Below are 14,112 nucleotides of genomic sequence, written 5' to 3'. Positions count from 1 at the left end.
CAATCCAGTGGGACTGTCTTTAGGCTCCCTACCTCAGAGCTCTGCGAGTAACTGACAGTTGCCTTCAGCTCCCCAAATAATGGAGATGATTGTGGTACCACTAAGCAACTCTTACACGTCTCAATGAAGACCCAATGAAAAGTACTATCCAGCCAGGTCTCTGGACCCTGCACCTCAAATGTTTTCATCTGGGTTCTTTCTGTGCACCCTGCACCCCCAAAATAGGTTAAGTCAGGACCCAGTCAGGTTTTGGCTCTGTTCATCTTGCACCCCGAGTGTTTCCAACCATACTCTGGCCAACCTGAACCCTCCAAATGGGTTCAGGCAGACACAAACCATCCACCACCACCACCCTCCACCTGCAATGTCTTCTGCCCATCTCCACCTGTAGAATCCCATGACCCTGAGAATTCCTCCCGTGAGAAAGTTTTTCCTGATACTCACACCCAAAGGTCACAGGATCTTTGAGATGAACACAAAGGGACATACTGGGATCTGGGCGGTGCCACATCTCAGTTTAAGTGCTCACGTTACAGTGTGCAAGGACCCAAGTTCAAGTCCCCAGTCCCCACCTGCAGGGAGGGGAGGTTCACAAGTGGAAGATCACAGTTTCAAGTCTCTCTCTCTCTTTCTCTCTCCACTCGTCTTCTCTCAATTTATCTCTGTCTCTATCCAAAATTACACACATAAAAATATAAAAGAGGGACATACCTCTAGTCTTTCACAGTTTGGCCCCCAGTTCTGGGTATTATCTCAGACACCCACTAAAATATTTCAGCACTGTTCCTCTCCCCAAGAACCTAAGTGGATCTTTTAATGTCTCCTGTGTCACTCTTTTGTGGTTCCCCAATCAACTCACTAGACACATTGATTTGTCGTCCTGCTAGACCAGAACGAGGAGGAGATCCCTGGCAGGTCATGTCTGGGTAGGTCTCCTTCTTGGGAGTCCCATTCCTACTCTTCTCCTGACACAGTGCAGCTGGTAGGTAAGCGTTGGAGCTTCCTAGAACCATGAGCTGATTTAGAGAAGTCAGAGTCACTCACAAAACTCCCATTACACTCTTGTGAATTATTGAGGTTCTCAGCTATTGAGAATGATGAGTCACCTTCTTCACCTCATTTTGGATGAAGCTTGAAGGAATCAAGCGAAGTGAGACAGAGAAGGATGAATGTGAGATGATCTCACTCATGGAAAGAAGCTGAGAAATAAGAAGAGAAAGAGAAAGGCAGGGAGTCGTGTGGTAGCACAGCGGGTTATGTGCACGTGGCACAAAGTGCAATGATGGGCATAAGGATCCCAGTTGGAGCCCCTGGATCCACACCTGCAGGGGAGTCACTTCACAGAAGGTGAAGCAGGTCTGCAGGTGTCTATTTTTCTCTCCCCCTCTCTGTCTTCCTATCTTCTCTCCATTTCTCTCTGTCCTATCCAACAACAAAGACAGTAAAACAACAAGGGCAACAAAAAGGGAATAAATAAATAAATAAATAAATATTTTTAAAAAGAGAGAGAAAGAAAAAGCAGTACTTGGACTGGTGTGGGTGTATTGCACCAAAGTGAAGGACTCTTTGGAGAGGTGGGATGGGGGGGTTTTCAGGTCCTGGTGCATGATGGTGGAGAAGAACCTTGGTGGAGGCATAGTATTTTTCAGAAAACAGAAATTTAATATGTGCACCAACGACTGTATTTACTGTTGAGTGTACACCATGAATCCCCCTTCCATAATTTTTTAAAATTTGTGGTCACTGGGGATGGACACATCCTGGTTAAGCACACACATTAGAATGCAATGGGACCTCAGTTCAATTTCCTGCATGTAGAATTTCTCTCTCTCTCTCTCTCTCGGAGGGATTAATGGTTTGCAGTCCACAGTAAAATACAGTAGTTCACGCATGGGTAACATTTCTTAGTTTTCCACGTCAGAATCTAACACCCTCTAAGTCCTCCTCTGCCTTCACATCCCAGGACCGGAGCCCCCCTCCCAGCTCAGTCTTTTACTTTGGCGCAATTCTTTCTCTCTTTCTATCTCCAGCTTCTCACTTAATTTCTCTGTGTCTCTTTCCACTGTAGATAAATATAAAAAGGGTTTCTGAGCTCTGGTCCATGATGACTGGCAAAGCTCTTCAATGGAGATGGTAGTGTTTTCACACACTGATGACAAAAAGATGGAAAATTGGACCCAGGATTCAGCAATTCTTGTGTCATCCATGAACCTCTACTACAACGATAAAAGAAAAAAATAATCTTAGAAATATGCACCAAAGTCAGTATCCAAGACTCATTTCTTACTCTTTTTTGTTTATTAGTGATTCAACAATGCTTAACAAGATTGCAGGAGCAGAGGGATACAATTCCATACAATTCCCACCACCAGAGTTCCTTAGCACATCCCCTCCACTGGAAGTGTCCCTATTTTTTATCCTTCTGGAAGTATGGACCAAAGATCTTTATGGGGTGCAGAAGGTGGGAGGTCTGGCTTCTGTAGTTGCTTCTCTGCTAGACATGGGTGTTTGGCAGGTGGATCCATACGCCTAGTCTGTTTCTGTCTTTCCCTAGTGGGCAGCGCTCTGGGGAGGTGGGGGTTCCAGGACACATTGGTGAGGTCGTCTGCCCAGGGAAGTCAGGTTGGCATCATGGTAGCAGCACCAACTTGGTGGCTGAAAACATGAAGATATAAAGCAGCACAAATTGTTTAAGAATCAGGAACTCAAAGGTAACAACAGAGCAGTTGAGATTTGAGGTCGTCATGCAGGGAGAAGCTAGGAACTCTGTTTTTGGTATATTCCAAGGTCCCATGACTTTAATAATTTTTGTTAGAGCTTGATAGCTAATATGCACGTGGACTAAAAAGCATTGTCTGGGAAGATGGCCTCAGAGTTGGGAATAGAAACAGCTTGACCTGGGCAGACAACTCACATAGCCCTGAATTTGAGGTCTACGCTTCTGGGAGAGTCAATGTAAGCAAACGAAACAGCCAGCCTTTGGTTGGGAGAGAGGTTGGAAACTGCCTGTTTCCAACAGGTTGCATTAGGCCTGGCCTTGAGGGATACTGGACAGAGGGTCTGTTCTGCAGGAACTCCAGTGGCTTCTGGGCTGTGGGATGAAAAACAAAGCAGAATGACTGGGGAAGGGCGTGGGCATGAGATGGAAGTGGGGCGTGGCTATTGTGTCTGGATGCCTGTTGGATGGCGGGAGTGCTGGCGGGCGTGTCCCAGAGCTCTGGGCATAGTCAGCAGCTCTGCCTCTTCTCGCAGACCCAGTTGTCTCTCTCGTTGTTGCAAGGTGCGTCGTTCCACATGCCTGTGTGCAGCATCATCACGCAGTCCTCTTTCCCCCGGGAGTCATTGGGTTCCCCCCGATTCCAGTTGCTAAGGTCGTTACAAGAGAAATGCCAATAAGGACTCTCTGGCTGAGGCAGAATCTGGGGTGCAGCCTCAGAGTCTAGTTTCTTTTTAATACATTCTTTTCTTTTCTAAAAAATATTGATTTATTTTCAATTGATAGAGACAAAAAGAAATCAAGAGGGGGGAGTCAGGCGGTAGCACAGCGGGTTAAGCACACGTGGCGCAAAGCACAAGGACCGGTGTAAGGATCCTGGTTTGAGCCCCCGGCTCCCACCTACAGGGGAGTCTCTTCACAGGCGGTGAAGCAGGTCTGCAGGTGTCTGTCTTTCTCTCCCTCTCTCTGTCTTCCCCTCCTCTCTCCATTTTTCTCTATTCTATCCAACAACAACGACAACAATAATAACTACAATAACCACAACAATAAAACAACAAGGGCAACAAAAGGGAATAAGTAAATAAAAAAATTTAAAAAAGAAATCAAGAGGGAGAGAGATAGAGAGACACCTGCAGCCTTGCTTCACCACTTTTGAGGCTTCCCCCTGCAAGTGGGGACCAGCGGGGCTTGAACCCAGGTCCTTGGGTTTGATAACCTGTGAGTTCTATTGGCTGCTCCACAGACACATCACCTGCCTTTTTGTGTCTTTGATCTGATACCCAGGCACCCTGTGGGGTTACGCTAAGCATACACTAGGGACATAATTTGATTGATTGCTTAATTAATTTCTTGTATAGAGATAATCAGGAAAGAAGAGGGGGAATGGGAGCATGTGGTGGTGCACCTGGCTGAGCGCACATGTTACAATGTGCAAAGTTTCAGGTTTCAGCATCCCCCCGCTCCCACCTGCAGGGGGAAAGCTCTGTGAGTGGTGAAGCAAGGCTGCAGGTGTCTCCATTTCTCTCCAATCTATAGTCCCCTCCCCTCTCAATTTCTGGTTGTCTCTATCTAATAAATTAAGATAATACCAAGGGAAGTAAATGAAAAACTTCTTTTAAAAAAGAGGGAGAGAGAAGAAGGAAGAAGAAAGAGGAGGAGGAGGAGGAGGGATTTGAAGCAGTGCTTCACCACTTGTGAAGTGTTTCCCCCTGCATTTGGGGACTTGGAGATTGAACTTGGGACCTTCCCATTGTTACACGTGCGTTCAACTGGGTGTGCCAACTGCCAGACTCAGGACTTATTCTCCAGAATATATATATATATATATATATATATATATGTGTGTGTGTGTGTGTGTGTGTGTGTGTGTGTGTGTGTGTAGATATATATATATATATATATATATATATTACTATTTATGTAGTTAATTCTTTAGGTATATATTCCTCAGAATTTATCCCTCAGGAGGCGGATGGTGGCACACCTGGTTGAGCGCACATGTTACAGTGCACAAGTACCCCGGTTTGAGCCCCCGGTCCCTACCTGCAGGGGGAAAGCTTCACAAGTGGTAAAGCAGGACTGCAGGTGTCTCTCTCTCTATCTATCTACCCCTCCCCTCTCGATTTCTGGCTGTCTCTACCCAATAAATAAACATAATAAAAATTTTTTAAAAAGAATTTATCCCTCAGCCAATACTAGGGGCTAATTTAACCCCTACCAATTTGAGATATCCAAGGCAGGTCCCTAAGAATCTGCCCTCCCCACACCTAACACACACACACACACACACACACACACACACACACACACTCACACACACACACACAAAACTCCTGCTCTCACCTGAAGCTGAGTGACACTCCATCCACCCACTGGTAGTGCTGAATCTTGCCCCGCTGTCTCACTGCCTTCAGGCCCAGCCAGTAACCAAGGCCACGTGTATTCCGAGTCAAGAAGGTCTGGGTAGGAAGGGTGACTCAGCCTGACTGAGTTAAGTTAGCCCCTCACCAGTCTGCCATCTGTAGAAACACCTCCCCTCCCCTGACTGAAGTCAAATCCCGCCTCCCTTCCCGATTCCCACTTTCCCCCTCCAACTCCCTCTGCCACACACCTGCTCTTCCAGGTCCTTCACAATCACCAGGTGCGCCTCAGCATCTGCACAGAGGCGCTGTGCCTGGTCCCACTGAGCACGTTGCTGGGAGAAAAAGTAGCAGGATCCCTGGAAGGGTATCCAGGATGCAGGGCACTGGGAACAGGAGACTGTGAGGGTTTGGAAGGAAGAAAGATCTGAGTCACTCCAGGTGGAGCCTACAGAGAGGTTAGGGTTGGTTGTTATTATTATTATTATTATTATACGCTGGTCAATCCAAGTGGATTCCTTCCACACCTGGACATTGGTGTGGGTTTGGAAATGAAATCTGTGTTTATTCTTTTCACACTGGGAGTGGCATGAGATGATTGGTTGCAGTGTAGGCTTGAAAAGGGGTGCATTTTGGCTGGTTACTAAGTGTAGTAAGCTAGGTATGTGCAGGTATAAGTAAAAGGTGCAAGCAGATTGGTTACATTCAGGTCCTCCAAGGGGCATCGAGTACAAAGTGGAAGACTCAAGCTGATTTGTTATATTTCAGTCCACCAAGGTTTCCTGAAATGCAGACACGAGCGGTACCTTTGAACCCCATCCCCACTCAGTGACTGAAGAAGGGTAGACCCACATCGACCAGGCAAAGCAAAATCTTGGGATCTGGGTGTTTGGTGTCTCTGTAGGTAGAGCCATGCATACCCCATCCTCCTCCCTACCCTGATATTTCTTATTAGAAATTCCACTGATTTTTACCTAATACCTCCATGTTTACAACACATGTCTGGTGGTGGATGGTGAACAGGTGCGTTCCTTTGTCTAAGAGGCCTACCCATTAAGAAAGACTCCAGGCTCTCCTTTTTTTTGGTCACAAGTCCCTCCTCTTTAGGACAGAAATATGAGAAGTGTCAAGAGTTCAAATTAGTAGCCCACAGGCCCTGAGATAATGCAAAAAAATGCATTTATCTGTAACTCTGACCCCTGTCTCTTTCCCTGAAGGATTTGGAGTTTGTACACAATAGAATGGCCTGAAGATTTCTTGAGGCTTCAGAGAATTGCACCTGACTAAGGACATTCAGACAAAGGCTATTGTCATCAAGGTTGAATACATTCTTGATGTCTCCCCCACCCTGAAAGTCATTTGTGCTTTGACAATGGCTCCTGAGTTGTGTTTACCTAGAAGCAGCTTTGTTCTTCCTGTTCCCTTTTGATGTGATATGATTTTGACTAATAAATACCCTGCCGAGAGTTCTGATCATGGACACACCTGTGTGGTGACTGAAATGATTTCCTCTTAACCCTGAGGTGTGTTGGCTCTCAAGGTCCTGGCATCCGGCTAAGGTTCTCCTACCTGTGTATAAGCTATATGACTCCTCATTCTCAGAGAAGCTCACCGTTCCCAACTTTGATGGATCCTAGCTCCCGGAACAGCTCGGTGCGAATGTCCTCCAGGTCTCTCCCTGCTTTGGCCAAACTCTGAGTCACTGCAGAGTGAAGGGGACTCAGTTACGGCTGGGTTCAAGGTCAGAAGTGTGGTCATGGTCAGGTAGCGATTGTCCTCCACATCTGGGGTAAGTTTCTTTTTTCTTTTCTTTCCTCCAGAGTTATTGCTGGGGCTCTGTGCCTGCACCATGAACCCACTGCTCTTGGAGAGCAGTTTTTCCCCTTTTGTTGCCCTTGTTGTTTTTAATCATTGTTGTGGTTATTGTTATTGCTGTTGTTGTTGTCATTGTATAGGACAGAGAGAAATGGAGAGAGGTGGGGAAGACAGAGAGGGGGAGAGAAAGACAGACACCTGCAGACCTACTTTACTGCCTGGGAAGTGACTCCCCTGAAGGTGGGAAGCCGGGGGCTCGAATCGGGATTCCTACTCGGGTCCTTGCAATTTGTGCCTTGTTCACTTAATCCACTGCGCTACCACCCAACTCCCCTTGGGTAAGTTTCAAGGTCAAGAAATGATCACAATGGAGGTCTGGTGGTGGTGAACCCAGTTAATTGCACAGAATACAAAGTCCAAGGATCCGGGTTCGAGCCCCCAGCTCCCCACCTGCAGTGGGATGCTTCACAAGGGTTGAAGCAAGTCGGCAGGTGTCACTGTCTCTCTCTCTCTCTCTCTCACTATCTCCCCTCCTGTCTCAACTTCTCTCTGTCTTATCCAATAAAACAGGAAAAAAAATGGCCACCACATCTCATGTAATGGAAATGTCACCCCTCACCACGGTCATTCAGTTCTCTTAAGGTGCTTTCCTGCTCCATCAGCTTCACCTCTGCCTCCTTCAGCTCTTTGCTTGTGGTCTGCAGCTGGGCCTGCACACCCTGCACTGGAAAAAGGAGGGGAAAAGGAGGGACTGGAAAAAGGAGGGCCAGGATGCAAGTAGAGTAGGAGCCCTGCCCACAGTAAGATACCAGCCCCGCCCACATGTCAGCTCCAATCAGACACCAGCCCCATTCAAAGATCTCCAATTAGACTCAATCCCCTCCCACATGTCTGCTCCAATCAGACATTAGCCCCACCCACAAATCTGTCCCAATCAGACACCAGCCCCTCCCTTAAGTCTGCTCCAGACCATACACCACACCCACATGTTCACGCCCATGTCCATGCCAATCACAGCAGAGTGGCCCACCCCCACACACTGTCTAATCAGACACGACCTCGCTCCCAGGTTCTATCCAGCCTCACTACCACCCCTCTACAACCAAACACCAGTTCTCCCCACATTTCTTCTTCAATCTGAGTCTCCAACTCCTCCCCTACATCTTATTAAATCAGACACCAGCTCTGCTCCATATCTTGTCCAATCACAACTGCCATCCCTGCCCACCCACCCTCTGCAATCACAACCACCACCCCTGCTCATTTGTCCTGTGACTACAGCCCCCAGGCCCATCCCCAGCTCCTTCAATCTGACACAGTCTCCTATATTATCCAATCACAGCTGTCAGTCCTCCCCACAGCTCCTTTCCAGGCACTGCGTCCCACCCATGCATCCTGTCCAATCTCAGATACTAATGTCACTCATAGTCCTCTCCAATCAGACAATTGTACTGCTCAGCCATCATATCCCATCAGACTTGCTCCCTTGTTCTTCCAAATCACAGCCACCAGCTCTGCCCAATAACAGCCACATACTCAACCCATGCATCTTCCCAAGCCACACCCACAGATCCTTTTTCCAATCAGGAATGAGTCCCACTCCACATCCTGTCCAATCACAGGCACCTCCAACCAATCCCTCCTCGTTAGTAGCCCCGCCTCCAGTTCCCATTCCAGCCCCAAGCCCTACCCACATCTCTCCTCACCCCACCCACAAGCCCCACCCCTCCTCCATAATTCTCACAGCTGCTATTGTAGGCTGTCACCTCCTTCTTCAGGTCACCCAGCACAGCTGTCAATTTCATGGCTGTAAAGAACCCCACCCCCAGCACCCATATATTCCAGGTCACCCATGGGCACCCAGGAGTGACCCTTTCCCATATCTGGCCCAGCCCTAGAAAGAATAGATTCCCCACCCAGGCACTTATTGGTCATTCTGGAGACCAGGTCACATCACAGGGGCCCAGGAGATGCTATGACACTCACCTTTGGTCCCTAGCAGGTCTTGGTGGTCTTGCAGTGTCCCCTGCTCTGTGGAAGCTGTGGAGAGAGTGTGGAGAGAGGTGTCTACATGGGGGGCTCTGGGTCCTAGGGAGACCTCCCCAGGCCAGAGGTGCAGGGGCCTTAGTCACAACCCACACAGAAGAGACTTGCAGGGGTCACAAAGCACCCATGGGTGACAGACGTGGAGACACACACACACACACACACACACACACACACACACACACATGGCATGAGAATTCACACAACACACTTTATAGGAGCTCACACACAGGCCATCAGGTGCACCCTGAATGAGGAGGTCTCAGTCCACACAGGATCTGGGACAAAAATTCCCACCACCACGCTGTCACTCACCCTTGGACAGCAGGACACTCAGAATGATGACCCACAGGACTGCGGTGGCCGAGAGAACCAGGCCCACAAGGATGGCTCTGCGTCCCCAGTGTCCCCAGCTTCCCCAGGGCCCTGGGGTGACAGGAGTAGACTCTGAATCCTGAGCCAGGAATGTTCTAGAACCTGGACTCCAAGGATCAAAAGTCCTTGATGCTGGGGCTCCTCCTGGGATCAGAGAGGCTCTGTGACTTGCCTTTGGCCCCACATCCCCAAAGGGGGCAGAGTCGGGATTTGAACCCCAGTCCAGCTGGCTCCAGGGATCTAGTGTATCTCCTGTCCTCACAACTAAGAACCTTCTGGGCTGTCTCTTTTCTCCCCACACCTCCACCCCACACATTCCACTGAGGACAGCGGGGTCGAGAGAGGCAGTTCTCTTGCTCATACCTGTGGGGTCCTCCAGGAGCCTGTCACCCCACTTACTGTACTCAGGGGTGTCCATGGTGAGAAGACATCCCATACTGGGCAAAGGGACATAAAAAGAACCTTCTCTCCCACCCCGCCTTCTCTTCCTTCCTTCCTTCCTTCCTTCCTCCCCATCTACTGCCTGTCAGTTCTGGGTCACAGGCTTGGACTAGGGATGAGGGTGGGGTGGTGCAGAAACATTGGGAGACTTGGGGGATGAGTGTGAGTGGGGGGGGGGCTCCATTCTCCCACAAGGTGGCCAGCTGCAACCACACCTCCAGACTAGGGCTGGGGTCTCACTCAGGACCCCAGTTCCCATCTCTCACTGGCTGGGCTGACCTCCTGAGCAACCCCACTTCCTGTCTGCAGGACGCTGAGACCCTCCCCCAACTCTTGCACCACCCACCCCTCCCCCCAGCTCAGCTGCCCTCCACCTTTCTCCTGCAGGTGCCCCAGGCTGGCTCTGACCCTGACCTTCATCTGTCCGTTCTCAGCCAGAAGGGAGGGAAGAGACACTTGCTATACTCTGCTCTTGCCTGGCTGGGATGTCTGTATGTATTTAGATTCTAGAAGCTTTGCTTGTTCTGCACGCTGAAGGGGGTGTGATAAGGCTTCCTTCCAGAGGACAGGGTGAAATGGAAATCATGTGATAGGTGTCAAGCTTTGGTATCACCCTAAAGCACAAACCTCACTAGCAGTCCGTTTATTGTTTTTTAAAAAATATTAGACACTCACCAAGTCATGCATGGGTCTGAGAGCTTAGCGTCCAGTGGTGTTTTGATGAATCAGCATCTTCCCTTCCTGGAGTCACCATTCTAACAGGAAAGGACAGACAGACAAGGGCAAATATTATAAAAGGCTAGATGGATCAAGGGCATCTGGTGGAGCATGCATGATAAAATGTGCAGGAACCGACGTTCAAGACCCTGGTCCCCACTTCCAGGGGGGGTGTCATAAATGGACAAGCAGGTATCTGTTTTTCTTTCTCCTTCTCCTTCTCCCCCTGCATCTCAATTTATCTCGGTGATAGCAAATAAAAAATAAGTAACTAATGTTTTTTTAAAAGGGGGGAAATGGGGAGTTGGGTGGTAGTGCAGCAGGTTAAGCACACGTGGTGCAAAGCACAAGGACCGGCATAAGGATCCCGGTTCAAGCCCCCGGCTCCCCACCTGCAGGGGAGTCGCTTCACAGGCGGTGAAGCAGGTCTGCAAGTGTCTGTCTTTCCCCCTCTCTGTATTCCCCTCCTCTCTCCACTTCTCTCTGTCCTATCCAGCGACGACAGCAATAATAATAACTACAACAATAAAACCACAAGGGCAACAAAAGGGAATAAATAAATAAATAAATATTTAAAAAAATTTTTAAAAAAAAGGTGGGGAGAATGGCTTCCAGAAGTGGTGGATTGATTGTGCAGGTACAGAGCTCCAACGATAACCCTGTTGGCAATTAAAAAAATGTATTAGCTCAATGCAATTCTCCAGAAGCTTGCCCCTCTAGGGAAAGAGAGACAGGCTGGGAGTATTGATCCCTCTGTCAACACCCATGTTCAGTGGGGAAGCAATTACAGAAGCCAGACCTTCCACCTTCTGCATCCCACAATGACCTTGGGTCCATACTCCCAGAGGGATAAAGAATAGGAAAGCTATCAGGGGACGGGATGGGATACAGAGTTCTTGTGGTGGGAATTGTGTGGAGTTGTGCCCCTCTTATCCTATGGTTTTTGTCAGTGTTTCCTTTTTATAAATATTTTTTAAATGTATTAGCATACATTTTACATTACATGTTCTTTATAACTATTTATTTTTGTAGCTATTTCAATACAATTTTTGTTTTTATTATGTTATGTATAAATAGTTATATAGTGTAAGGTCTGTCATATTTTACAAATTAAAGAGTAAGGGCTGGGGTCTGGGTAGGGGTGTATCCAGTTGAGTGTACACATTACCATGAACAAAAATCCAGGTTCTCCGTTTCAGCTCTCCAGACAATAACCTAGGTCCACCTACATACTAGATGTCAGACTCAGGGGAAAAAAACTAGCATAGTCATGGGCTCTCTGGAATACAACTAAAATAGGCCTACTATCTATGAAATGGAGACACGCCCCTCCCCTTCATCTGCACTACTCTAGCCTTTAGGTTCATAATTAGTCAACATTTTTTTGACTCTATATGTTAACTCTTTTTTCAGCCACCAGGTTCCAGATGCTAACATGATGCCAACCAGACTTCCCTGGGCAGTCGACCCCACCAATGTGTCCTGGAGCTCTGCTTCCCCAGACCCTGCCCCACTAGGGAAAGAGAGAGACAGTCTGGGAGTATGGATCCACCTGTTGCTGGCACTCCTGTGGAGTGGATCCAACCAGGAGGCAAGTCACCGATCCTACCTCACCAGCTCAAGGGCTCAGTGAGGGGAAGACAGAGAGGGGGAGAGAGAGACAGACACCTGCAGACCTGCTTCACCGCCTGTGAAGTGACTCCCCTCTAGGTGGGGAGCCAGGGGCTCGAACCGGTTTCCTTACGCCGGTCCTTGTGCTTTGCGCCAAGTGTGCTTGTTGGGAACATATGTAAGCCTGATAGAGCTTAGGGAGAACCACCCCCATCTTTGGACGGAGGTCTGAGAAGATAACCTCTTGGTAAGTCTCTCTCAACTGAGGTAAGCATAAGGGGGGAAACTCAGACTTGGTTCTTTCCTTCTTGACTCTCAGGCCCACAGTAACTCCAATACTTCCCTCCATTAACTGCAGGCCACATGGCCACAGATTCACTCATTCAAAGTCACCTTCTGATCACAGAAGAACACACATTATCACACACTTCATCACACACTTCAGACCCCAGACAAGAGAAATTCCAAACTATATGGCTCTTTGATATCCATCTTCTTTCTGTCTCACCCTACGGGTTTAACCCTTATGCTTCTCTCAAATACCTTTGGATAATTAAGTTGCTTGTGTTATGGAGAATAACTGTCTTGTATCTCATCAATTCCTGTCATACCAGCCCCCTACCTTAGGGGCATGATGACTGTTAAGAAACCTGTAATTTCTGTCATATTTCAACAATAATTAACTTCATTGCTTTTCTATTTAACTCATGTCCACTTTGCTAATAAACGGACTCTAGGATTCTGGGATTCTAGCACTCAGATTCTAGACATGCTAAGAGTCCCCTGGTGTCTTTTACTTCGTGTCACCCCTGTCGTGAGCGAGAAAGAACCAGCCCATTACCTTTCCCCTGGAGACCAACCTGCCCGAGAAAGAGAGAGACACCCCGAAATGTGCTTAACCCACTGAAATACCGCCTGACTCCCCAAACAAAAATTTTTAAGGTGCATTGTTTCTTGGTGGTGTTTGCTGAGAAAATGATGGAGCCCAGGACCTAGGGGCAGAGACACAGACATCAACCAATAATGGAAATATCAGTTTGGGATTCCAAAAGCTTATGAGTTTCCCTCCATCTCACTCACCATTCCCGTGTTGGATGGATTCTATCGCTCAGAAAAGCTCCGTGTGAATGTCCTCTTGGTCCTTACCAGCATCAGCCAAGCCCTGGGTCACTGTGAAGTTAGGAGAATTCAGATTATTCCCAGGATAAGTGTTAGGATTGGGAGTTGGGTGGTAGCACTCAGAATTGGGGTGGAGGAGGGAGTCGGGCGGTAGCTCAGCGGATTAAGCGCACTTGGCGCAAAGCACAAGGACCGGTGGCGTAAGGATCTCCGTTTGAGCCCCCAGCTCCCCACCTGCAGGGGAGTCGCTTCACAGGTGGTGAAGCAGGTCTACAGGTGTCTATCTTTCTCTCCCCCTCTCTGTCTTCCCCTCCTCTCTCCATTTCTCTCTGTCCTATCCAACAACGACTACACCACCAACAATAACTATAACAAAAACAATAAGGACACCAAATGGGAAAATAAATAATAATTTTTTTAAGTGTTGGGAGTATGGTGGTGCTTAGGTAAAGGCTTGTGGTTAGTGATAGTCAGGGTGACATAATGGTCAATGGGTTCCCATGTCTGGGTAGGTTCAGAGGAGGAAGAGGGTGGAAGGTGTAGTTATAGTCAAGGTCAGACTCCCATGGGTCTGAGTCAAATTGAGTTATACCATCAGGGTGGCATGTTGGGTTTGGTTAGGGTTGGGGTTATGGCGGGCTTAGGGTGGGAATCCTGGTCAAGAGCTGGATAGGGCTCCAATGGCAGTGGGAGTATTTCATTTAGCCTCAAGTGTCTCTCCTTTTCTCTATGTCTCTCTTGCTCTCAATATCTCTCTTTAAAAATATTTTCTTTATTTTAAAGAGAGAGAGAGAGAGAGAAAGAGAGAGAAAATGAGTTGGGCAATGGTGCACCTGGTTGACTGACATGTTACCAAGTGCAAGGAACTAGGTTCAAATCCCCGGTCCCCACCTTCATAAGCAGTGAAACAGG

At 48.1% G+C, this 14,112-nt stretch overlaps 1 protein-coding gene across 6 annotated transcripts; it reads right to left on the bottom strand.

Moving 5' to 3' along the window:
• Positions 1–2,268: 2,268 nt before the first annotated feature.
• On the bottom strand, positions 2,269–9,772 carry LOC103122256 (C-type lectin domain family 4 member G-like). 6 transcript variants are annotated; one of them, XM_016192432.2, is made up of 9 exons: positions 9,676–9,745; positions 9,253–9,363; positions 8,878–8,931; positions 8,636–8,698; positions 7,511–7,615; positions 6,689–6,778; positions 5,328–5,476; positions 5,060–5,175; positions 2,269–3,366 (listed from the first exon to the last, which is right to left on the bottom strand). In XM_016192432.2, the coding sequence occupies exons 1-9, from the start codon at positions 9,728–9,730 to the stop codon at positions 3,228–3,230; spliced, it is 882 nt and encodes a 293-aa protein (XP_016047918.2). In that variant the 5' UTR covers positions 9,731–9,745; the 3' UTR covers positions 2,269–3,227. The 6 variants fall into 6 exon arrangements, with proteins under 6 accessions (XP_016047918.2, XP_060037581.1, XP_060037584.1 ...); XM_060181598.1 differs by having other exon boundaries at positions 9,253–9,745; XM_060181600.1 differs by having other exon boundaries at positions 3,333–3,470; positions 9,253–9,772.
• Positions 9,773–14,112: the final 4,340 nt, after the last annotated feature.

This window comes from Erinaceus europaeus, chromosome 23, assembly GCF_950295315.1.
Source record: "Erinaceus europaeus chromosome 23, mEriEur2.1, whole genome shotgun sequence".
Lineage (NCBI taxonomy): Eukaryota > Metazoa > Chordata > Mammalia > Eulipotyphla > Erinaceidae > Erinaceus > Erinaceus europaeus.
Note: the sequence above shows the minus strand (reverse complement) of the source record. Positions and strands in the feature narration are given on the sequence as shown.

Bases quoted from the DNA above. Each gene is read 5' to 3' on its own strand.
- LOC103122256 (XM_060181599.1), bottom strand. From the start codon at position 9,748: ATGGGATGTCTTCTCACCATGGACACCCCTGAGTACAGTAAGTGGGGT. The intron at 8,699-8,877 runs GTGAGTGTCATA...GGTTCTTTACAG, and splicing joins AGACCTGCTAGGGACCAAAG to CCATGAAATTGACAGCTGTG. The intron at 7,616-8,635 runs GTGAGAATTATG...TCCTTTTTCCAG, and splicing joins GACAGCCTACAATAGCAGCT to TGCAGGGTGTGCAGGCCCAG.